This window comes from Zootermopsis nevadensis, unplaced genomic scaffold, assembly GCF_977971745.1.
Source record: "Zootermopsis nevadensis isolate Lab colony 2312 unplaced genomic scaffold, Znev_1.0 Znev_ptg000029l, whole genome shotgun sequence".
In the NCBI taxonomy this organism is placed as follows: domain Eukaryota; kingdom Metazoa; phylum Arthropoda; class Insecta; order Blattodea; family Termopsidae; genus Zootermopsis; species Zootermopsis nevadensis.
The window spans coordinates 4,121,765-4,146,636 of NW_028259161.1; the positions used below are offsets into that span (position 1 = coordinate 4,121,765).

The window sequence follows — 24,872 nt, forward strand, 5'->3', positions numbered from 1 at the left end:
GGTCGTGGTTCTTAAAACTGAAGTCTATGCTCTTTGATTGTTTCTTAGGGAAGTGTACTTCACCAGCGCATGCGCAGAACCCACTTTCCGCTCTGTCCCACAAGCAACGGCTGAGAAGGTAGCGTCTAGTGTTTGGGTGATTGCCAGTTATTATTTTCCAGGTTTGATTACTTTATTGTAGATTTGTTAAAATAGTTTCCTGTTATATGTATAGAGGTGAGACGGCAGTATAAAATCATAATTTTTTAAAATTAGTATAATTTTTACACACTTTAAAACCGTGCAGAACAATTACTGCTTTTATTCTCCTTGGAATATATTGCGTGATAGTAATTTTTTACATCTTAAAGGAACTCTGTTGCACATTTACTTAATCCAATTTTGTAGAATAGAATTGAATTTATTTGCATTCTGTAGATCGTTTATAGGTCTAACCCAAGTATGTATGTCTTAGCATAAATACAATACTAGTTGAAGATGGCTGTCTTCTCGGTTGCATTGTGTACAACCCAGAAAACCGCCAACTTAACCCTCCAGGACTCGCGTTGTGAGCGCGGCACCGCATTTTCAGTAAATGTCTGATAACTCTTTCTAGGAATTGTTTTCTCTCCTGTCACTTTTATCTATGTTAAGAGGAAACCCCCTTCCATGGGAATTTCAAAGGAAATATTTCTAGCTACGACTATAGACCCACTTTTTTAAGTTTACTTTTAGAATTCTAATGGTGCGTCGGCCTGCTCACACGCGAGTCTTCTTTATTGGTCACGTTTACCAATAATGGCTTCTAAAACAAGATCTTCTGATCCAAATGTTTGGTTGAAGTGGTTATTAGAAGAAGAAGAAGAACGTGAAAGAGAACAAGTGAGTGCAGGAGAAATTATAGATTGTGAATCCGATGATAATCAGGATTCTGATGAACCACGAGAGGAGGATCACGGTAGTCAATCAGAAAACTCGGCTGAAAGTTTAGATGAAGATTCCAATGCAGGAATAAGTGATCTTTATCTTGGCATAGATAAAATGACTAAATTTCGAAAAGTTTCCCTGCGAAAAAGTAAAAATGTCGCACCTTCATGTGGTCAAAGGATGGGCAAAAAACTCAAAAACCGAGATAGAGTGCAGGCAGCTACTTTTTTAGATAATTTATTGGGTATCACAAAATTCACAAATAAAAAACTGGTTAAAATTAGAGAAAATTATTCTAGGCAAAGAGACTGCTTAGAAACTTCAATCGATGAAATCTAAGATTCAATTGGACTTTTATACAATGTTTTAACATTTTATTAGTCTCTTAATCGTAACACCATAAATAAATTAAAAGTCAGTAAAAGTATTTGCTCAATTGATGGGTTGCAGCGCTCGCACGCGAGTCGGGACGTTCCAAGGGTGGACACAGAGCGCTGGAGGGTTAAACCAACTTGTCATTTAAACTATGCTAGCCCTTTGCTTCATTCAGATTGTGTTCGGGAGATATTTGATAGTTGTGCCTGAAGGTTTAGTCACCAATACCAGAGCCCACCATTGTTGGATACAGTCCTGAGCCATTTACACCCACTTACTATCCTCAGTCCAGCTTTGTAAGAGGCATCTTAATATTTTCTTCCCATTACCTTATCAGCCTTCCAAATTGATGTTTACTAAGTGTTTTCTTCACAGAAATTCAGTGAGAATTCTATAGATTTCCATTTAAAGCCATAAACCCAGCTCATTGTAGGATTTTAGATTTCATTGATCTAAAAATGGCATTTGACCTGTATCTCATGTGAAATTGCTCGCTCACTTTGGCCTTCACATATCCCGATATGTTTGTGATGACTTTCTAACAAGTTAACATTTTAACAGTGTTTATGGTTATCATGTAAATTATTTTGTTGATTGACTAGAAGTAAATGTGGAAATTGCATATCTGTATATTCTTTAAACTGTTCCTTAGGAAATAAAACCTATTAAAAATTTCATATATCTAATGAGAATTGAGTCAGGTGGGCCTGTGTAAAGGAGTACTGATGTGATGAACATGTTGGAGATGCAGTGTGCAGTATCCTGAAATATTTAAAATTTGAGTTTTAGCTACACGTGTATTTTATGAGTAATTGTTTAGATGTGGTTTCTTGGTTTGGATATAAGGGAGGATGTAACAGCAGAAAGAAAATTGTATCTTATTTCTAGGATAATTTGTTCAAGAAGTGCGGTTTATATAAGACAGGTATTATGCATGTAAGTTGTGTTGAAAAAGTCAATGAACTCTCACCTGCTCAAGGAAGACTGTGAAATTAAGTTTGTTCCATCATTATGAAATCATCTAAGAAGTAAAGATATAGTTCTCACATGTTACTGATTCTGATGTTTACATGTTTGTTATTTAATGTAGGTCATTTTTAAAAATGAATGTGAGTGGAGCTTTACGTGAACAAAAGAGAGAATCTGAGAACTCTGGCAAACCAGGGAAGAGAATGCAAGAATCAGATGATGTACAAAGCATCTCAAAGAAACTCCGAAGAGATGCTGACATTAGTTTTAGTGGATGCACATCAAATGTGAGTTTTCTGTAAGTGGCGTGTATGTGCACTCATGCCTGCACATGTCTGAATATATTGTCCTTATTTATAGGCACATGTTACTAAATATAAGTCATGTATGAACATTTTAAGAATTTGCATCTTGGAGTTCCACTTTTATCAAATGACAAAACCAAGAAGTCAATCTAACTCTGTACATTATAAGAGCCCCTGAAGATTGATTATTATAAGTGTGATGAAAAATGCTTTGTGCGTAGACCATGTTGATTAATACATGTCAGACTTTGCAACTTAACTAGCATGGTTCTAGTGCTCAGGGACATATTTGCCTCATTTGTACAGTTTACTGCAATTAATTTTATTTTAAAAATATACTGACATTACAGGAACCCAAATGTGGTATCATAGAAAGAATATACATGCGAAATTTCATGTGTCATTCATCGATGGAGATCTGTCTAAACCCAAGAATAAATTTTGTTGTTGGGAGGAATGGCAGTGGAAAAAGTGCGATTCTTACTGCTCTTATAGTTGGTTTGGGAGGCAAAGCAAGTTCTACCAACAGAGGAGCCTCTTTGAAAGGTAACATATTGTAACAAGTTGCTAAGATCTTGTGCTTATCTATCTTGAATTTAGTCCAGTCTGGAATACTGACTATCATTTTTCAAGGTCATTTCAGTACCAGTCTCAGTGTACAGTTCACACAGGTAATGAACTGAAATTTGTCATATCTATCTTCCCTTTAAACTAATCTCCCAGTACATAATTTATGTTATTAAATTTCTTTAATCTGATTATATAAAATATACACATTTTGATTCATAGTGTGTACATGTATGAGCTAGGTAAGTATTTGGACAGATATGCAGATAAGATATAGCATATTGTGCACTGGATCTTCTCCTGCCATGACTTACCATTCCTGCAGCATTGTAAAAAATTATACCATTGGTATATATTGCCAATCCATTTAGTAGATTTTGTAAGATGGTGATGTTTAATATCAAGCCCAAGTGACTGAATTAGAGAATTCTTGTGAAAGATACTCTGTTTACCTAATATTGAATGAACAGTGGATTTGGTCCAAAACTTTAATTTTATTTCATATGATATAGGAAGGAAGATTCAGTGTGTGCGTGTCTCAGAATTTTAGAATTGTTCCTATTTGTTCCAGAATTTATAAAGAAGGGTTCAAATACTGCTACAATTGAGATAACGTTGAGAAATACAGGTCATTATAATTATAAGAGAGAAGAATATGGTGACCGTATCATCGTATTGAGAAGCATAAGTAATTCGACTGCTCAGTGCTACTACAGAGTAAAGACAGGACAAGGTACTGGGCTTTCTTTCCCTCTGCTTTTCCTTCATCTTGTATATTGGATGCTCTCTATTAGCCTCAACAAGAAATTTGTTATCTTTAAACAATTATTTTTTCATAAATAAAATATGACTTGTCCCCCTCCTGTTTGTATGTGTTTTTTAAGAGGGCATTGTTCAACATTAGTCACAGTTTTACCATGTACACTGATAATGTGTAAAGGTCTGTTTCATCATATTTGTTACAAATATATTCTATTTTTGGCTATTTAAAAAGATCCACAGATTACAGGCCCATTTTAATTGAAATTGTGTAAAAGTGTCATGTTGGGCTTCTGCTTTTCTGAGCGTCCTGTTCGTCTTCCTCCATATACAGCATTATATAGTAAGTTTCAGTTTATTTCAACTCATATTTCTTTATGTATTGAATTAGTAACGTGGCTGAAGGTTGGTTTACAAAATTTATATACTGTAGTCCATTCAAACTAATAATCTTGATTGATTCTACTACTATTACAAAATTTACAGCTTTTAAATATTGAAGTTTTCTTTAAGTGGCACATTGCCTATTCTTTCATCTACATTAAATTGGCAGCAGGTCCCGACCGTCTCGATAAAATAGTTTGTTTGGAAGAGCAATTGGTTACATTTCTAATTTGTTTCCTGTTGCAGGTGAAGTAATTTCCAGCAAAAAAGAAGAACTGGACAGAATTGTTTCAGCATTCAACATACAAATTGAAAATCCTGTAACAATTATGAATCAGGATACTGCACGGACATTCCTAAACAGCAGCAATTCTCATGAGAAGTACAACTTATTTATGAAAGCGACGCAACTAGAACAGATAAAGCAGACATATGCAGAGTCCATGTTGGATAAACGAACAGCCACTGCCCTTTTAAACTCTAGGAAAGAGGTTATTCTGTTCAAATGTTGATTGTTTGCAATAGAATGAGTTTTATGTTACAACTTTTTACAATTCAGCGTCGTTTTCTCTTTAAATTATTAAATTGTATAATGCAGATTTTAGAAGTTAAAAATGAATAGTATATTCTTACAGTTTTTAATTTCAAAAAATCTTTGTTTATTTCTAGGCAATTATAGTAGCAGAAAATAAAGTAACTGAATTGCAACTCAAATGGAAGAAGGTGCAGTCACTCGGCAACTACCGGAAAAAGTCGTTGGAGCTGGAAAATGAGTTGTACTGGGCTGTTGTAAGTTGTTTTATTTTGTGCGCTAACAGTGAACAGGTGTAGAGCAGGTCTCCAGGAAGCTATTTAATTTGTGTGTTTCATATCTGATGGGATTTATATTCATATAATTATTAAATCTATTTTAAAGCATAATGTAAAATGATGAGTTAATTTTGTACTCAAGTTACTAAATATTGGTCTTTTAGGTTGTAAATCCATGTGGATTTGTAAGTAAATACCAACATTTCTGAGGAACATCCTGCTTCCATCTTTAGGGCTGAAAATATTGAGGCAGTATGTTCCTCTGAACTGTTGGTATCTATAAGTCCTACCAGTGTTCCAACCGAAAAGAGCGATATTCACCACCATGAGAACGTAATATCTAATTCAGAGAAAAAGATTTTTATGCTATCTGATAACTTTATTTATAAGGTTATTTTGTTTTGAAAAGTGTCTATGCTTCATGCCACTTTATATCGCAAGTCGGATACAATATTCCATTGTGACTGGATGGGATCAGCTGAAACTGAATACACATTCACATTCGTGGCGTAACAGCTCCAGAGAACCAAAGCCGACTAGCTTGACTGCTGGCCTCACGTTCACATGCCTAAGCAGAGGTGAACGATCATCCAACCAGATATAGGGTGACATGTGGTCAGCACGACGAACCCCCAGCCATTGCTAGTTTTCATGACCGGTTTACGCTATTCATTGTAGCTCCCCAATTTCCTCACGATGCTGGGTTGGCACCGGTCCCATACACAGTCGAAAGCTCATGAGAAAATTTCTTTTCCCCCCGAGACTTGAACCAGCGCGCGCACAAACCTACATAAATTCACGATAATTATGGAAAATATAACATCTGGTATCCAAAATTTTTCTTTTGCCTGTTTGTTGTTTGTTTGTATCACACCTAAAACATTTTCCACAGGCTTTCATTGCATTTTTGTTGGAATAACATTTCTTAACAATCTTTGAGTTTAGTAAAATTGTTTTATGCATTATTTAATGGTCTGATTTATGTTACTGAAAGGCTGTCTCAGAAGAGAAAGCTGCAGATAAACTGGAGCAAGAAATTGAAAGTCGGAGGGCTGAGTATTCGGATTTGCAACGTGGTGTTACAAAGGAAAGTGAGCAAGAGCAAATGCTGCATCTTCATTCAAAGTAAGAGTACAGAATTAATTGCTGGTTTTAGCGACAGCCTATAACTTTCATGAATATTTCTGTGACAGTTTGGGTTGAGAAATCATTACTTAAAAAATACAGTATCAACTAAATTACGTGTTTGGATGATATTTGTTTGTAGCTGAAGATTTGCACTAAATAGCGAGTTCATGTGACGTGTCTATAATACATCTCTTGTCTAGAGAACAGCATTTCAGGCTGATAATAATTTTGAGTCATTTGGAATTCTCCGTGCTTTTGTCAGAATACAAAATTATTTCAGTAGTAGTAGTATTACAAGCTTAATGAAGAGGGTGGAGGAAAGAAAATTGAGAAAACTTATTTTTGTTTAAAAATATTTATAATCTTGTACATTTGCAGTAGAAATATTATTGCCATATTTGTTAAACTGTAGGATTATTTATTCTGGAAAATTCACTGTTGCCATTCCATTTGTTGCATCCTTATATCACTGAAGTTGAAATCATTACTTTGTTTATTAACTGCCTAAGTAATATTATCGTCTTTCCTATACTTATTTTTAATATATCCAATTTTACCCAAATATAAAAATGTATGACAAAACTTAAATATCTTTATTGTAACTTCATGTAATAATACGCAATCTGATACACAGTTCATTCTCCGGCTTTTGTGCAGCAACTGTTGCTTTCTGACCTGGAAGCGCAAGATATTAAAATACTGTCTGTATCCACAGTTGTTTATTTTTCCCACAGGAAAGTGGATCAGCAAATAAGTGAGATGAAGCATAGGTTTGCCGAATGTGAAGCTGAGTATAAGGGAAGTAGAGAGGAAGTAAAACGTACCAAAGAAAATTATACACAGAAAGAGAGAGAGTGTAAGACTCTTGAGCTGAAAATTCTTCGAATAGAGGCCAATATTAACGTGCTTCGTCAAGAAATAGAGAAGGTAGAAGAAAAGTGAGTCATCATAATGTTTTCCCAGCTCTAACACTTTGTGTCTTTTAATTTAGTAGAATGTAGTAAAATTAAAATTGTAGTAACATCTCATTTAACGTTGAAGTATTTGGAAAAATGTGACAGCACACTCATCTTCTGAATTGAAAGGACAAAGGTTTAATATTAATTCCTTCACTGCCCGGCATTTAAGTGCCATTTCAATCTCTTGAGCCTAGAAGGCATTGTGGAAAATTACTGACGCGAACGATTTCATTCTTAAAATTAAGTGCTTCCTTCAAATACATTTTCAAAGTTGATAAATATTCTTATTTCCGATAGGTTGTCGTTTGTTATGTCGAGAGATTGTCGTAGTTGCCGAATCTTCTGTGGCAAAAACCAAAACCATACTCAGGATATCTTTATTCCCTTTAGAGTTCACTTGAAAGAAAATTGTAATTTTTGGAATTCAATGTGTTAACTTCGTTTGTGACTATTTTTGACCCACTTGAAATTGTAAGTACCCTAATAGCTAATTTTCTGATAGATGATTGTTATTAGCTGTTTAAAGAATCTTGTACTGATACAAATACCATAGGGTCATCACCATCACAACAAAAACCTGGATACTTTCATCTTTTGTCTTTTACATACTATTTCCAGTTTAGTTTAAATTTTTGCCAGAAAAACTAATTTTCATGATATGAGTTAAACACTGATGAATAGCACCTGTACATAATCATTGAAAGTGTTGGTGTTACCTTTTATCTGCACATTGGTTTTTAATTAGTTTCCCTTCTAGTGCCAATGTAATAACAAGTGAAATCATTCTTAATGTGAAAGAGTTATGCTGTGAGTAATAGACAGAACAGTTCTGCACGGCTTTAGTGTGCTCTGATATTGATCTTTCTTTGCTATTGGTCACCATATTGATGAAGATTTCTGTCTTCTGGGTTGTTGCGCTGTGTAGTCTGGTCGATGTTAACCAACGTTTCAGAGGTCATACTGCCTCCGTCATCAGGGCAATGAAACTGTAAACATCGACCAGACTACACAGCGCAACAACCCAGAAGACAGAGAGCTTCATACTCACTGCCGCGAAAACCTCACATCTTACACATTGATGTAGTTGAGGCGAATTATAACGGCAGTCTTAGTTTTGATCTTTTTTTAATTTTTGTGTAGGGAAGTTATATTGAAATGTTTGGGGACAAAATTTTAGGGGTTTAAACACTTACAGTATGATGGGAAAGGAATAGGGAATAGTAACTGCTGTTTTCTCATATATATAGTTCTGGTGGAGACCGTGTTGCTAGACAGCAGAAAAATCGTCTTGAAATTCAGGAACTGGAGAAAAAACTTGCAGATGTTGCGGTTACACTCAAAACAAACAAACATCACTATTCCCAGTTGAATTCTAATTTGGAAAAAATTAAGAGTGAAGAATTCTCTCTGAGGCAGGAACTTCAAGAGCAGACGAGGAAGATTGGTATGTGAATTTTTCAGTTTCCTTATGTTTTTAATTCTGTTATAAGTAAAGATATTAATGATCCAGTTTTCTGTAGGAGTACAGAGATTGTTTTTGAAGGGGTGAATGGCACATTAGAACAGGCATTTGACTGCTTGCCTCTTTCAAGTGAAGTCTCGGTATTGAAAGAGCATGGCAACATCATTGTAGGGGACCCTTCTTCCTTTTGAATGTATTACAGTTGTTATATACAATGTTTGATATCCTTTGTGCCTTTTGTAAGTGCATTCTACATTTTGAAGTAACTGACTTGAACATTTTCTGGCACAATACTGTGTATGCCAAACATTTACAAGATGGTGCAAAAATTACTTCTTTTTAAATGATAAATGTGGATGCCTTTACAGTTATGAAAAAACATACAACTTGTGTAGAATATAAGTATGCATGCAGAAAGATTTATTCAGTTCAGTTGAATTGCTATACAAAAAAATCCATTTTGAATATACAAAGTAGTAATTTATGTATAATTCAGTAATATTTTTTATTAGAATTGGTGTTGAGTACAGCTGTTTTGTTGGAAAGCATCCTTCTTGTGCCACCCTTTATAGAGGGTATCACTTAAGCTGCCCATCCATGTACGAGTCCGGCTCGGGTTCCATTGAGCCAAACTCGTTTGTGGGTGGGGTGTCACGAGCCGAGTCTGCTATGTGTGTGTGGTGAAATATATCCGAGCCCGGCTCACGAGTCAAGCTCGCTGAGTCGGACTCGTACGTAGATGGGCCCCTTTAAAGGTCTGCCACAAATTTAAGGGTACACAATTTTGAAAAGTGTAAAATGTTTGTATGGACATTGGTCTAGAAAAACCTCTGATTTTTATTATAAGTAGGTAGAAATAGTACCTAATGTCACCCAAAGAGGCAGCTTTCCAGCCATGAAAAGTGTGCCGCCAGATTTATGTTTGTTTCCAATAATTTCCGTTTGAGCTAGGATTATAATTACAGTTTTTAATTACAGAACAAAAGCAGACAGAATTACAGGCATTGAAGAGAGAGAAAGACAATTCAGTAACGTTATTCGGTGCTTGGGTGCCACGTGTATCACAGAAGATTGATGAAGCATTCAAGCAAAGAAAATTTGGAAAGATGCCCAAAGGACCTGTTGGTATGTAGAGCAGTACATACACTTATTGAACATTCCTATAAACTGATATCTGTGTTTAATAAAAGCATCTCAGGACCTAATATATTGTTCTTATTTTTACAGGTGCATATATAAAATTGAAAGATGCTTCTTGGGCGCCAGCACTTGAATCGTTCCTAGGATCATTCTTGAGATCATACTGTGTAGATTCTGCACGTGATGCTCAAGTACTTATGCAGATTTTTAATGACGTGCTGGGTAAAGAACGTAAACCTGCAATAATAACTAGCAGGTTCTTTGATAAGGTTGGTTCTTGTACTTGCGTGAACTAAAACTTGAGACAACCCTATATGATGGAATATTTAAGTTGCCATATCACAATTAGCAGTTATAAAAAACTAAGTCTTTCAGACCATACCAAATACTGCAGGATATTTTCTAAAATTAGTCATAAAGGATGCCCTAAGTTGTTGCATTATACACTTTCTGAGCGTGTGCGATAATGACGTGATGTACGTATCTTCTATGCTGAGAGTTGAAGGAAGGGATTATGTCCATGTGAAGTACTTGTAGACTGAAATGTTTTAGGATGTCTCGTGGCACCCTTTGGTATTTGGCATTGCACCTTCTGGGATTGTTTCCACATAGTTCATTTCTTCTGTGTACTACATATTTTAATCAATAATCTTGGGTTCCACAGTGGCCGCACTGTCTGAGGCTTGGGCCTTGTGCCACTTGGTCGCAGGGACCGTGGGTTCGAATCCCACTCAAGCCATGGATGTTTTTCTGTGTTATGCTGTCCTGTAAATAGGTAGAGGCCTTGCGACAGGCCAATCCCTCATCCAAGGAGTCCTACCGAATGTTCTTAGATCAAGCCAACTAAAAAAAGTTAGGGACCCGTAAAGGGTATCAGAAAATATACAAACATTGTTAAGCTGGAAAAAGAAGAAGAATCAAAATTCTCTTATTCCTTCCTTACACTGGAGTCTGTCTTAATTTATGTCCTAATCTGGATCTCTGGTCCATACATTTTGCATCGATGAAAACCATGTTTTAAGCTCTTGTTATTCCAGTGTGAAGTGTATACTTTTGTAATTTTCAGGTTCACAATGTCAGTAAGTTTGCAGTAAAAGCAGATGGCTACTCTAGCATATTGGATTCTGTTGTAGTCCAAGACACAGTTGTTTGCAACTGTCTTATAGATCAGTGGGAAGTAGAGAATATTCTACTGATTCCCACCAGCAGAGAGGCCTGTGACACGATGAGTGATGCCAGGCGAGTGCCCTTGAACTGCAAACGAGCAGTTACAAAAAAGGGGGATCTGTTCTATCCTGACCCAAATTACAGGATGTATTCTGGAAATGGAAGTACTAGAGCAAAGTACTTCCAAGTTAGCATGGCAGATGCTATTAGGTGTGTATGAAGCCTTACCCATTAGAATTTGCAGAAAAGCCTTTCACTTATGAACGCACAATATTTTGTATAGTAGAAATAATTCTGTGTAAGCGTTTGACATATTCAGGTCCATTGATAAATATAAATGATTCCAGGGCAAGAGAATAAGGTGGAAGCGTTTATTAAATATAAAGCAAAATGTAGTTGGATACTTGTCTTTTCATGTTGAACATTGCAATTACTACTTTTTCTTGTCTTCTTGAATAGTGTAAAAATCTGTTATATGTACAAAGTATATGCCACACTACAGCGTTGTTTTTTTTTATCATACGGCTTCTGCCTATTTTCCAAATCGTGAAGGCGTCTGTTTATATAGTGGTGGCGCTTATGAGGCAGACTCCACTACCCATAATATTAGAATGACGATGGTCAGCAAATTGGATGTATTGCTTAGTGCGGGCTCTGAATCATTGTGAGAACATGGCATTCCTCACATTAATAAAATGTTATCTTTGTCAGAAGTGAAAGAAGGGCAGTGCATGTAAAAAGTGATCTGCTGAACTTAGCCAGTTGTGTATCTGAAATCTTTGGTATACAGTGTGTCCACAAAGTCCCTTCTGGGTTATTGAAAAATTGTGGCATGCAAACAAATTTTGCTAGCCACATACGGTTTGAGGCAGATTACAGTGAAACTCTGGAAGTTTTTTACTGACCTCAGTAGACCTCGATGTGGGCTCCCTAGGTAGCACGGAGAATATCCAGACGATATTCAAGCTCTTGCAGTGTTCTGTGGAGCATGTCCGCTGGAATGGCCGAGATCGCATTCCTGATATGGGTCTTCAGGTCATTAAGTCTTAACTGGTGTTTGGAACACATTGCTCTTGACATAACCCCACAGGAAAAAATGCATTGGTGTTATGTCATAGTGAACGTGGAAGCCAAGGCGTTGAACGGTCTCTGCCGATCCATCTTCCTGGAAATGTCCTGTCTCGGTACGCGCGTACCTGCAGACCCCAATGAGGTGAAGCACCATATTCCAGAGTTTCACTGTAATCTGCCTCATACCACATGTGGCTAGCTCAATTTGTTTGCCCGCCACAATTTTCAAAACCCCGAAGGTACTTTGTGGACACACTGCATTTATGCACTCACACACACCTAACACATATGCTGCCATTTATTGGCAGAATTTCATGTACTTATTGAAAAATGCTGCATTGAACTTTTAAGCTCTGTTGGTTTTGAATGAAAACAGGTTGACTACAGTGAAACCTCGATGCATCGTTTTCGGCGGGGGTGGGAAATAAAAACGATGAATGCGGGAAAACGATAGATGCGGGAAAGCATTAAAAATTTTAAAAAAACAATGTTTCTCTTTCAAAGTTACTTCTTTTTACCAAAAAAGTCTTTAATGGACAACTGGTTTGTCGAAACTTTACGTTTTAGGCCAAACAGTGCCTTTTCCACGTTCAAAATGTTTTCTTTGTCACTTTCACTAATATTATGCGCATAAAAGAACGACTTCACTTTTGCCAATGCAGCGTGTGCTTCGGCAAAGTTCGGGCTCGCATTCGTCGTTTCTCCCTCTTCCTCACCGCTCCCTCAACCTTCGCGGACTATAACAGGAAAAATGGAAGTACTATTACTGCCGAACTCAACGAAACGTAGCTGTAGAAGACACGATATGAACCAGAAGAATGAAAAAGTTTCGCTCGCCTTTCCTTTGTACTTATAATAAAAGCATTTGTGAATTCACACTGCACATGCCATCTGGCATCGCTGGAACGAAATATGAGTGCACCCAAATTAAAATCGTAAAATTTCTGACAATGGGCACCGCCATTCACTCCAACTATCACCCCTGCACTGCTGACCCCTCATTCCAAAAGAATCTGTGCTGGTTGGGCGACATAACAGGTTACCGCTACTGTGTATTCCAAAAACATTGTGCGTCTTTCGGTATTAATTTATCTCAAAAATCAGCATTTTAAATTCTCAGAAACGATCATTGCGGGAAAATTGTGGGCCGGGACTAAGATTTTTTAACGATCGATGCGATAAAACGATAGTTCGAGGAACGATAGAAGCGGGAAAATGTAACATTATTTTATATGGGATGTATTCGGGACCGAACAAAACGGACGATGCATCCGGGAAAACGATAGTTCCAGGAACGATGGATAGAGGTTTCACTGTAGATCAGTTGGTGGTATGTAAAAGATTAATGGAAACTTCTTCGCCATTCTTATACAGTACAGCAGAAGAAGATCTTAAGGCTTTCCATTTTCAGAAGAAAGTGGTGGAGAAACAATTCACTGCGATTAGGAAACAGTTGAAGGCTAACTATGATGAATTCAATGTTGCGGGCTCTTCGGTAAGGAAGATGAGCAATGAAGAACATTCTCTCCAGTTGAAGCTCACAAAGTTGAAGGATATGGATGAGCCCAACTTGAATAGTATTGATACTCTTGTAAGTATGTTTTGTTCTTTAACTGTTAAATTTGTCTTTCAGTTTTGTCATGATTATTTTGTATTGAGTATGCAAGAAGAAAATCTTTAAGACTGAAACAAAACTTTGTAATACTTGAAATTTGGTTACTTCTGTATTTGACTTTGACCATTAATATGACTGGAAAATTTTCATTGTTGACAGACTGCTGAATTGGAAGAATATGAGACACAATATGCTGACAAATGTAAGCAGCGTGATACGTTGGAAGCAGAATGTCAGCTGCTAAAAGATGAGATGGACAAAGCTGACCTAAAATCATCCCAAATTCGGGACACCATAAAAGACATGCAAACTGAAGAATGCCCTCTTCTGGTAAATATTTTGATCTTTTTACTGTAATACACTTCATTGAGTTTGAAATTACATGGCTTAGGGCTGAATTTATTTACATAATTCTTTCCTCCTTTATATTGCAATAAATTTTATATTTTTACCAAGCCCGTCTCCATTCTGGGTGAATGAATTTTGAGGAAACTGGCATATCTTTTAAAAAAATTACATTTATTTAGAGTAGATTATATTGTACATACTGTGTTAATTTACGTTAAAGTCTGGATATGCTTTTAACGTGTCAGTAAATAGTAAGCAGTTCATTTATATCATTCCCTGATGGAGGCTGAGAATGTCTGAAACGTTGGACTATGGGTGCAGTTTGTTGCCCAAGAGGATTTTATTGCATATAGTAACTGCTAAAGTCACAAGTCTTCATTGATAGTTTTATTTAACATTTTGTTTTTTCATGTGTCTGTAATCGTGTATGTGATATTTATTTATGGCAATATATAGTTTCACTTCCCCATTTTGTGGTGTGCCATCATGTATCTTTGACACTGATCTAGAGCAGTGTTATTCAACCTTTTCTGTTCGTGTACCCCCAGATATAATTTCTCTTCAACTTTGTACCCCAAAGTTGTTGGTGTATAATTCAAGTTATACATAGTATATAATCTACATCTAAAATAAATTACTTCCAAAATAATGTGTTTAATAATAAGTTTTAAATGAGAAAAAGGAGAGCTATTGCATAACAAATATATTATTGCCTATCATATAAAAATTAATAAAGGGACAGGTATTTTAGCAAAGCAAAATTATATGCATAAATCCCACCCAATAGTGTTCAGTCAGGTTCCAAAGCTCTATGTGGAATAAAATGAAACTAGCCACCCAGATAATAATTGCATAAAGGAGAGAGAGTGAAATGGCGCCCCCAAATCAAATGTCCGGTTCTCCTGTGGCTAACCCTAAATCTGGCCCTGATTATTCAGTGTTTATCATAAAATAATATTTTTTTTTTAAATTTCACCTACTCCCTAAGATGTCTTTGTGTACCACCAGGGGTATGCGTACCCCAGGTTGAAGACCACTGATCTAGAGTACCAAGAATATTTACTGGTCTTGTCATTTTAAGCTTTCATCCCTGTTTTTAATATTTTACGATTTCTTCACATTAACTGTACTGGTTTTAATTGTGTATGAAAATTAAAGTTAATTAGTTTACATTCTTCTTCCAGTATTTTCATTTTATGGATTGGTGGGTGGATTTGTATATTTTACTTATGCAGGACATCTCATGATAATATTTCTGTTTGACTATGAATGAAATAATTTCAGGCTAAGAGAGAGACCATGCTGAGTGACTTAAGGGAGATCTTATCAAAAAAGAAATTTCAAGAGGAAAAGTGTAATGAGTTTCATAAAAAGATATTACAGTTGCAAACTCAACTTCACAGCCAGCAAGAACGTGCTAAGAAGGCTGTAAATGATGCAGCAAAAATTTGCCCAAGAATTGATACAGAAAGGTAATTTTAATACCTTCAGCTCAGAATTAGATCCAAAAGTTCTTCTCCTATGGCTCTCAGGTCCATGGCCTCCTCAATTCTCCTCTGTAAGGTCCGTCCGTCTGAGGCTTTGATCGAGGTTTCGAAACATCTTCCTTTTTACGGTGCAAGGTTGTAAGCCTTGCGACCAACCCCCAACCTAGAGAACCATTGTACCTGTCATAGTCTGACCTCTCCCCCTCAACACACTTATTGCACTTGGTTTACCCAGTGGTTATACTTCAATTCAGAATCGAGGTTTAATTATGTGTTGTCTTGTATGATGTAATCTGTTATGTATTTTTACAGAATTCCAGTAGTAGTTGAAAAGGAGTTGAATGAATGTAAGAAATACATGGAAAGTGTAGAAGAGCATACTGGAAAACACGAGGAAATTTGTGTTTCATACCATGAGAGGAAAACGAAATATGAACAGATAGTGGAAGACATGAAGAATTTAGAGCAAGGGTTAACAGTATGTAGAAAATTCCTCAGTAGTATATATCAGACTGTATCATTAATGTATTCTATCTTAGAATTTTAAGGTTGTAAGAGGAGCAGAACAAATGAGGAATCACATTCTGCCCACAAAATTTGAGGTGAGTGAAAGTTACATCTGAGACTGAAGTAAATGAAAGTTTATGTTTACAACATAGCGGTCACTAATGGGCTCTTAATGTGCAACAAGTAAACTTTCCTGAGGTAGAACAAAAGCTTTTTTGTTCACTTTTTTAAATGAAAGGCAGTAGTTTTGTTATGCGGTATCAAGTGAATGTGCTAATTGAAGGCACTAGAATCACAAAATAAGTTGAAATTCAGGGCTTCATCAAGCCGAGGTTAGTTGCATGCATTCTTTAAGAGAAACAATTTCCATTTAAGGTTATGAGCCGGGATTGCTCAGTCAGTATAGTGACTAGCTACGGGCTGGACGACCGGGGTTCGATCCCCGATGGGGGCAGAGGACTTTTCCTCTAGCCTCTGTGTCCAGACAGGCTCTGGGGCCCACCCAGCCTTCTCTACAATGGGTACCGGGGGTAAAGCCAGCCACGGCGTGATGCTGACTACTCATCCCCATCTAGTGCTGAGGTCAAGAAAGAGAGGAGCTATACCTCCACTCCCCAAGCACCTGTATGGCACGTAGCGGGACAAACTTTAGTTCATATACACAGTGTATGAGCAATCTGAGCATTGTATATTCAAAGTAGCTTTCTCCTGCATCTACACACTGAAGGTCATCATACATTGCCGCCATTTGAGAACGTAGTGTGAGCTGAAGTAGAAGTCTCTCTTGTGTGTGTTGTGCAGCAAGAATGGAACAAAGAGCGAACATCAAATTTTGTGTTCGGCTGGGCAAAAGTGCCACGGAAACGTTTCAAATGATGAAGCAAGTGTACGGAGATAATGTCTGTCTCGTACACGTGTTTTTGAGTGGCATAACCGTTTCTGCCATGGAAGAGAATCATTGGAAGACGATGAACATCCTGGCCCATCAAAAACGATTTGAACGCCAGAGTTGATTGAAAAGGTGCGGGAAATAATCACCAACGACCGATGTGCAATGCTTCGAATGATTTCAGAAGATCTGTGCATTAATAAGGAAACCATTTGACATATAATAACTCAGGATTTAAAAAAAGTAAGGTCTGTGCACGGTTTGTTTCACATTTATTAACAAAACGATCAATCACAGCTCCGAGTTGAACACTGCAGGGAACTCATTGATGCCACTGAAAACAAACCCAACTTCCTGAATTTGATCGTTACGGATGACGAGACGTAGTGTTTCCAGTACGACCCCGAAACAAAGCTACAAATTGCGGAGTAGAAGTCAGCAAACTCTCCCCAAGTCAAGAACGTTTGCCAAGAAAGATCAAAAATCAAAACAATGATAACCATTTTCTAAGACAGCGAGGGAATTGTGCAGAAAGAGTTCATACCCAGTGGCGAGACAGTTACTGCTGCCTACTATCTGGACATTTTGAAACGTTTGCTTCAGAGGATCCGTCATGTACGGCCTCAGTATTGAGAAGATGGCAGTTGGTTCCTGTTGCAAGATAAAGTGCCGAGCCATAAGGCTCTCATTGTTAGGGAGTTTTTGGTCACCAAAAAAGTCTGTGTATTGTCGCATCCACCATATTCACCAGACTTAGCACCTTGTGACTTCGTTTTGTTTCCAAAACTCTAAGCACCACTGAAAGGCTGTTATTTTGATGACATGGACACCATTCAAAGGGCTGTAACGAGATTACTGAACAGAATTCCAGACACGGCCATCCGCCATTCCTCCCAGTTGCTTCATGGTCGTTATGTGCAGCATGTAGGTGCAGGAGGAAGCTACTTTGAATAAACAATGCTCAGATTGCTCATACATGGAACCATTATTTTTTTCCAGCATCAGTCCCATTTTCCAGTTGCCACACTGTGTATTGTTAAGTGAGTAGTATGAATCCTAGGCGCTGTGGCTAATAATTTTTTGCTGGATAAGGTGTTGCAGCTATTCAGGTACTCCTGCCCTACCAGGTATTTTGAGTTGCATTTTCTAAGACTGTAGTAGCTGTTGTCTAATGTTATAGGAATTTGAACTATTTCTTCTGTGGTTACTTAGTTCCTGTTTTGTATGTTTCAGTATCTGGAAGACATGATCAAAATACGTGAGAACACGTTTAACACAATTCGGAGATTAATTGGTTTGCGAGTGCAGCACATGTTCCAGAGTTTGCTCTACCGGCGCAGATACACTGTAAGAATCAGAACATTTCTCTAAAACAGTAGTTCTCAACTTTTCTGTTTTGTGGACGAGTCTCTCTCAAATCCAACGTATTGTCAGACTTGTGGTGGAATGATATGGCGTCTTCTCGACATTCCATTCATGCTTTCATGGGAATATAGTGAATTAGGTTCTCGTGTCTTTCTTTGCCACAGTATTCCAGCCGATATAGTGGTTCTAACCACTCCTGGAGGTGTCTGCATCAAGCCGTATAGAAGTCATTCTTCAACCACCTTAAAACAGTGTTGATAGAACTGCCAGAAATTCACCCTCACTTAGTTTAGCCTGTGAGTCGATACAGTTGTCCAGGGTGTGGCACTTGGAGCCATAAGTGAGAGCTGGGTGCCCTACGAGGACCACTTGCTACTGATCATCTCTCTCATCTATGATGCTTGATGCGACGGTCAGAGCAAAAGGTGTTACCTTTGCAACACATCCCATACGCCTCCAATTTTCACTGTCTTACATTAAGGCAATGTCCTACGTAAGCGATAACAAGCGAGCTGCATAAGCATCATGGGGTGTCATATAAAGCGGGGAATTGCTTGTTGTGTCCTACGTGAGAGACCGCAATAGAAGCACACAAGCCTTGCTCATGCGCCGTACTGGCCAGCGCAGCGCCGCACAAACAGCCAGTTTGATATTTCCACTTCACCCACCCAAGCTCACGTAGGACACCGGGTAAGCCTGTATAATACAGTTAGCTGTCTATTAAAGGAACTATTTCTAGCATTTCTGAACTGTTTATTTTTATTATATAGAAACCAGTTTGGTGCTTTGTACTTTGGTTGATGCTTGCAAAGTAGATACTTATATGGGCACTGACCTTGCTTAAAATAAGATGTAACAGCCAATATAAAAAATCGTCAGTAACGATGCTAGACAGCAAAATGTTTCGTTCAAGGGGCCAGGGCGTAATTTGTGGTTGATGTTTTTTTTATTTCAAAGGGCTTTTTGACATGAAGTAGAATAGTTTCAATGGAATGAGTTTAGTGTATCTGATGTGTATGTATGTTGCAGTCAATGGGTATAATCCTGTTTAGTGTGATTTTTTAAGTTATTTGAGAAATAAGTGTCAGATTAGCCATTTATTTTAAAACCAGTTACGGTTGAAATTAAACATTTACTTTTAAGTGGATAATTAATAAAAGTAAATTAAACCCTATCTAGGCAAAAGTGTTTGGGGTTTGATAGTGAAAGTTGAATCAGAGGTTTGGTGTTTGTGGCCTCTTATATGTTCTGTTCACTATATTTTACTTTGTCGTGTTGTGTGGTTTGTGTCTCCTCGTAGTTTGATTTTGGCAAATGTTGATTGCAGGGTGCAATAGTGATTGATCACCAAAAACAGACATTGAATGTGAAAGTGTCTCCATCTAAGGAATGCAGGTCAGTAGGAGACACCATGACCCTGTCTGGAGGAGAACGTTCGTACGCCACAGTTTCTTTCATCATGGCCCTTTGGGATGCTATTGATCCACCTTTCTATTTCTTGGATGAATTTGATGTCTTTATGGTAAGAACAGCAAAGAGTACGATACAGTGAGAAATAGGACTCAGCGAATTCTGTTCTTCTTGTTTCCTGTTACCTAGAAATTAGTTTGTGGTACTGCCTCCGTCATCAGGCCCTGATGACGGAGGCAGTATGACCTCTGAAACATTGGTTAACATCGACCAGACTACACAGCGCAACAACCCAGAAGACGGATATCTTCATACTCACCGCTGTGAGAACCTCAAGTCTTACAATTCATTTATACCTTCTTATCATCGTGGATTAAGTATCTTAATGCTTTCATCACCTTCCCAGCATCTCCTGGTTCCTTTGTAACTCTGCCTTGTTTGTTTCAATTCCGTGCTATATCTGGTCTGCAGTCTTCGTCCATTCTGTCTATTTGTATTCTTCTTCTGTATATGTTACACCTTGTCGAGTTTTGTACCAGTTTTTACAATTTACTTGCCCAGTATTTTGCATATTTTCAAATGTGTCTGCCCAACAGAATTGTGTGATGATAATGTATTTATTTTGACAGAATCATTGTATGTAAATCGCTTTTAGTTTGGTTTTCACTCTGAATTCATGAGTCACAAATTCATAGTTTGAGTACATTTCTAACTTTAGCGTGTGACTGTATACACCGTATTTTAATTTTAATATAGTGATTTCCACAAAGACAGGTATCGTAGACATAATCCTCAGATATGACCTGTGTTACGCATGGTATTCAGAGTAAATAGTATGAGAACTAAGCTACGTCATCACCAGACATCACGTAGAACACATAAATAGGCCACATGATTTATAGGAAGCAGAAAATATGAACACATGTGGGCTTTGTATAAATGCTATACTTTCATATGCAGTTCATAGGTGATTTTCTAAGTCATTGTTTTAAGGTTTTTGTTGTGTTTTTAGTTAAGTATTTTATATTTCAGGATAAAGTGAATCGTCGAGTGACCATGGATTTACTTTTGCAGCATTCCCGACTGAAAACAAATTACCAGTTTGTCTTCCTCACCCCGCAAGACACATATACCATTCAGTCTGATGAAGATGTTACAATACACAGGTACTAAACTAAGAGCAAGAAAGAATACTATGCCTCTTCTCTGTATCAACGACTTTCATCTTCAGTGTCTGGTTGCGTTGGAGGCTCCTTGGAATATTTAATCTTTTTGCTGTTGCATTTGGTGAAAAGTTTGAAGTTGGATAGGGTGTGTTGTGTGCGCGTGCATACATGCATGTGTGTACATAATGCTTTCTTCTTCTATGGCTCTCTGGTCCGTATTTAGTCCATGGCCTCGTCAATTCTCCCCATTTGGTCCGTCTGTCTGAGGCTTTGATTGATATTTTGAAATATCTTCCTTTTTATAGTGCAAGGTTATTTGCCTTGTGACCAACCCCCAACCTGGAGGACCAGGGTACCTGTCTTAGTCTGACCTCTCCCCCTTGACCAATCTGGCTAGGGAGGCCCTACCAGTAGCTATGCTACTGCCAGCATAGCTCTTGGGGTCACTGAGGTACTCATGCCCCACCACCATGACAAGGTGCAGGTACCATTAAGTGGGACATTTATTACTGCTGTTCACCAATATGCTTCACAGTGGCATAACAAACTGACTGTGAAATTCAGTTTCAGTGATTTCGAGGTAGCAGTCTAGCAAAGTAGAAAAATATTTTATGTGTTTCTGTTGCTTATTTCATCAGTAGTATAATACTGCTTAACTATATGACAATGTTTCCTTTTAATATCATAATATATTATTTTTATTTACAGGTTGCAAGATCCATGCAGGGGTAATAATACACAGTGAAGAACAAGGATAAGTGGTATTTCGTACACACAGAGCTTGTATTTTACTTGAATACATATTTGTTATAATATCTAGATCAAAGGTGTGCAGCCATTTCAGAGCAGGGGTCACCTGCAGAATGCGAAGCTCGTAGGGCAATTGGAAATTAAGGAGAGTTTTAAAATAATTAATTTTAATAAAATGTCATATTGCTTGTGTTTTATCTTGTTATGTATGTACACATTGATGTAAAAGGAGGCATCTCTGAATTAGTTTACAAATATTAATTCATAAGTTGACCCAGGTGCTTAACTAAGCACCACCCCATGCATACATATGGGGTATGGAGGTATATCTACATGCATTCTTAACCACAGCATTATATGGTTAGCTTCACATGCTTGTTGCTTTACCCTTGGCGAAAGTACCCCAGTATCCATTATATCATAGGATGGAGGGGCTCCAGAACCAGTCTTTATGATATGGCAAAGAGAAAAATCTTGGTTATTCTGACGATAGCCAAGTTACTATACTTGCATACAGAGCACAAAAACATTGTTTCCTCCTCGATGTTCTTTCTGAGGAAGTAAATCCAAACCACAGTGCTAAAGGACCAACAGTACTGTACATAATACATATAAATGGGGAATCCACATCTGTGCACCGTCTTAATATCTTATGGCAATATTTTTAATCATACAGTAAAGATAAAACATACTGGGAACGACCCGTTCTTCAAGTACCTGAGCACTGCGGGTCCCAACTTTTCGTTGGCTTGATCTGTAGACATTCGGTAGGACTCCTTTTTACGAGGGATTGGCCCATTGCAAGGACTCTACCTGTACACAGGACAGCACAACCCAGAAAAACGTGGACAAACATCCATGGCATGAGTGGGATTTGAACCCACGGTCCAAGTGGCGAAAGGCCCACGCCTCAGACCGCGTGGCCACTGCGGACCCCGTAAAGATAAATTGTAGCTAAATCAAAACTTAATAAAGCCACTCAAAACCAACATTGTAGTGTAGTGTATGACTTATGTCTGCTCTGGCAGTTGCTCTCTCATATGTTGCCTGTGGATTCAGAGCTGTTAATAATCTGTCTAGAAGACTGTCTAGTTTTGTTTCTTGAATTCTATTGCTTATTTCCAGCTGCCTTGAAACAGCTGTAGGACGTACAGATGGAGTTATAGCCCAGTTAAGTCTGTCTAAAAGCCGATTCATTTGTGCATCTTGTTCTCTGTTTATCTTAACTGATTTATTGGCTGCTGTTGGTGCTGATACTGAAGACAAAATCTGATCCAGTCATTCAATTAAACGATCCAGCTTAGTTTCTATTCTTGCTTGTCGCTCTTTGTCAGCTTCCACCATTCGTGTGAACAACTCTGTACATTTAAAATCTTTGTAACAGCATCACTTTGAGCATGAATTGCACGCATGACTAGCCGTTCCAGTCGGAGCATTGTACCTCTGTGGGAATACTGATTTGTTATCGTCGCACCAGTCCTGGAGTGGGAGCCAGAATGTAGTGAACTCTGTTGTAGAGATGGATGACCATTTTCTTGCACAAGATGTATGTCGTCATCATGGGCTACTGTTGTGTCATCTGAATGGAAAATTGATTTATGTTAAATGGTTTATATTTTGTACAGAAATAGTTTTCTATTTGGTTCTATTCTGACAGGCCGATTTTCTAGTTCACCTCAAACTTTAGGTGAAATTGTCCCTTTACCTAAGCACCAAGCCATGAAAGTGTGTTGGGGAGATGAGATATAGTTCTGCACATTCTGAACCAGCTCCATTCAGGCATATTTCTCATAGGTATATTATTGAAAATTTGGTATGATGTTCCAAAGTTCATCATCATAGTCATATAAAACTATTCTTCCACTTTGAAGTCTAGATGAGACCAGAATATAAACGGTAAGGTGTTCATTTAATTACTGCTGGGTTGTAAAGGGTTAGAGGTGTGCCACTGTACCCCTTGGACCCTATATTCAATTCTGTCTTGGGAGGGGGAAAAGAGGGGAAGGATGGAAGTCAAATTCTTAAAAGAAATACAGAGTCCAATGACCAAACCCCTTCAACAATTACATTCGTGGAAACGGAAATACGCGTTTTTGAATTATTAACCTTTAGTTCATACGGTATGTGAGTATTTCTCGATTCAGTCCCGACTTTTTTAATGTAATCCTTTTATGCGCGTTATATATGTTTCAATTAAATTGCCTTATATCCCATTACCTGATTGGAGGAGTGACAAAGGTGGATGACGTCATATGTATGGAAGAGGAAGATTGGTCATCGTCCAGCATTACATCAACAGCATGAATAAACTGCTGCTGATTGGTTGAATCCTGAGAGAAATCTTGTAATTCTTGTACGCTGTCATCTAAAAAATGGGAGAGGGCAGAACAGGATAATCAGGTCTAATCATTTTTAATGCAATACTGCAAGAATTATTTCTTTTAAAGGCAACGACTACCTGAAATAGTCGGCGGAGAATTTTGTTCCGCTTTGATATTGACTTGCACCATTTCTTGTTTAATAAATTCCTTGGAATGTTGATTGCTGTATTTTTGCTCCAACAATCCCAGTTGATCTGAAGAAGGAATAATATGTATATATTTACTTTTATTAATGATCTGTAAGGAACAACCGAAACCGAGTTATGTAATTACCTGTGGATGGCCCACCAACACCATCCCATATAAGCTGATTTCTGAGAGTAGCTCGAAGTTGCTTTTGAACCGAACTTTCCGACCAAATCGAAATTAAAAGCGCAGTTCCTGCGTGATTCCACATATATTTGTGTTCGTTCATTTGTATTTTCTGTAGCGATTACCAAGACAGCTAAAGATGCGTACAAAATCTTCGCCAAGTTGCTACCGACTATAATGCCTGACCCCTAGCCTACCTATAAAAGCTATTTACATCACACCGGCTTTGAGCTAATCCAATTCAGTTCTAGACCGGTTCGGAACAGGCCAAGCCATTTGAATAGGTAGGTAGGGTAGGCGAAATAATCAATGCTCGCGTACGCCTGTCATTTATGGTAAATTATTTTGCCAGTTAAATATGCTAAGTGCTTTCATATAATATAACAACAGTCTGTTTTGATTGCTGTTTATATGTCACGGTGACGAAAGTTTGGTTTCTTTGTTTGTTTTAGGATACACCGAAAGGGTATCGCTGATTGCAATCACGCTCTATATGTACAGCCAATATAAGCTGTCCGTGGTTCAGGGACCGAGGATAACCTACTCATTGTCAATATACAAACTTAATAGTGTTAAACGTTTGAAAATAACACTTTGCTATGTACTATATGCGTACTCGATATAAATATCATATTTTTCT

The 24,872-nt window shown here is 37.7% G+C and overlaps 2 protein-coding genes across 7 annotated transcripts; one reads left to right on the forward strand and one right to left on the reverse strand.

Annotated features, from left to right (window-relative positions):
- The first annotated feature begins 11 nt into the window (after window positions 1-11).
- On the forward strand, window positions 12-21,731 carry SMC6 (Structural maintenance of chromosomes 6). 6 transcript variants are annotated; one of them, XM_022076395.2, is made up of 20 exons: window positions 12-118; window positions 2,372-2,537; window positions 2,906-3,101; window positions 3,694-3,855; window positions 4,512-4,756; window positions 4,935-5,054; window positions 6,070-6,200; window positions 6,938-7,141; window positions 8,410-8,606; window positions 9,603-9,749; window positions 9,852-10,033; window positions 10,831-11,141; window positions 13,377-13,593; window positions 13,777-13,947; window positions 15,250-15,437; window positions 15,765-15,930; window positions 18,082-18,195; window positions 19,541-19,735; window positions 20,656-20,789; window positions 21,498-21,731. In XM_022076395.2, exons 1-20 carry the CDS (start codon window positions 27-29, stop codon window positions 21,532-21,534), a joined length of 3,375 nt encoding a protein of 1,124 aa, XP_021932087.1. In that variant the 5' UTR covers window positions 12-26; the 3' UTR covers window positions 21,535-21,731. The 6 variants fall into 6 exon arrangements, with proteins under 6 accessions (XP_021932087.1, XP_021932088.1, XP_021932089.1 ...); XM_022076396.2 differs by having other exon boundaries at window positions 43-161; XM_022076397.2 differs by having other exon boundaries at window positions 88-216.
- On the reverse strand, window positions 21,447-24,478 carry LOC110835812 (uncharacterized). The gene is made up of 4 exons (XM_087358044.1): window positions 24,194-24,478; window positions 23,998-24,114; window positions 23,757-23,904; window positions 21,447-23,118 (listed from the first exon to the last, which is right to left on the reverse strand). The coding sequence occupies exons 1-4, from the start codon at window positions 24,333-24,335 to the stop codon at window positions 23,115-23,117; spliced, it is 411 nt and encodes a 136-aa protein (XP_087214170.1). The 5' UTR covers window positions 24,336-24,478; the 3' UTR covers window positions 21,447-23,114.
- Between the last annotated feature and the right edge of the window lie 394 nt (window positions 24,479-24,872).

Coding starts and splice junctions, on each gene's coding strand:
- SMC6 (XM_022076395.2), top strand. CDS start 27: ATGCTCTTTGATTGTTTCTTAGGGAAGTGTACTTCACCAGCGCATGCG. Junction 10,034..10,830: donor CTAGCAGGTTCTTTGATAAG/GTTGGTTCTTGT, acceptor TGTAATTTTCAG/GTTCACAATGTCAGTAAGTT. Junction 20,790..21,497: donor GAAGATGTTACAATACACAG/GTACTAAACTAA, acceptor TTTTATTTACAG/GTTGCAAGATCCATGCAGGG.
- LOC110835812 (XM_087358044.1), bottom strand. CDS start 24,335: ATGAACGAACACAAATATATGTGGAATCACGCAGGAACTGCGCTTTTA. Junction 24,115..24,193: donor TGTTGGTGGGCCATCCACAG/GTAATTACATAA, acceptor TTCCTTCTTCAG/ATCAACTGGGATTGTTGGAG. Junction 23,905..23,997: donor TTCTCCGCCGACTATTTCAG/GTAGTCGTTGCC, acceptor CCCATTTTTTAG/ATGACAGCGTACAAGAATTA.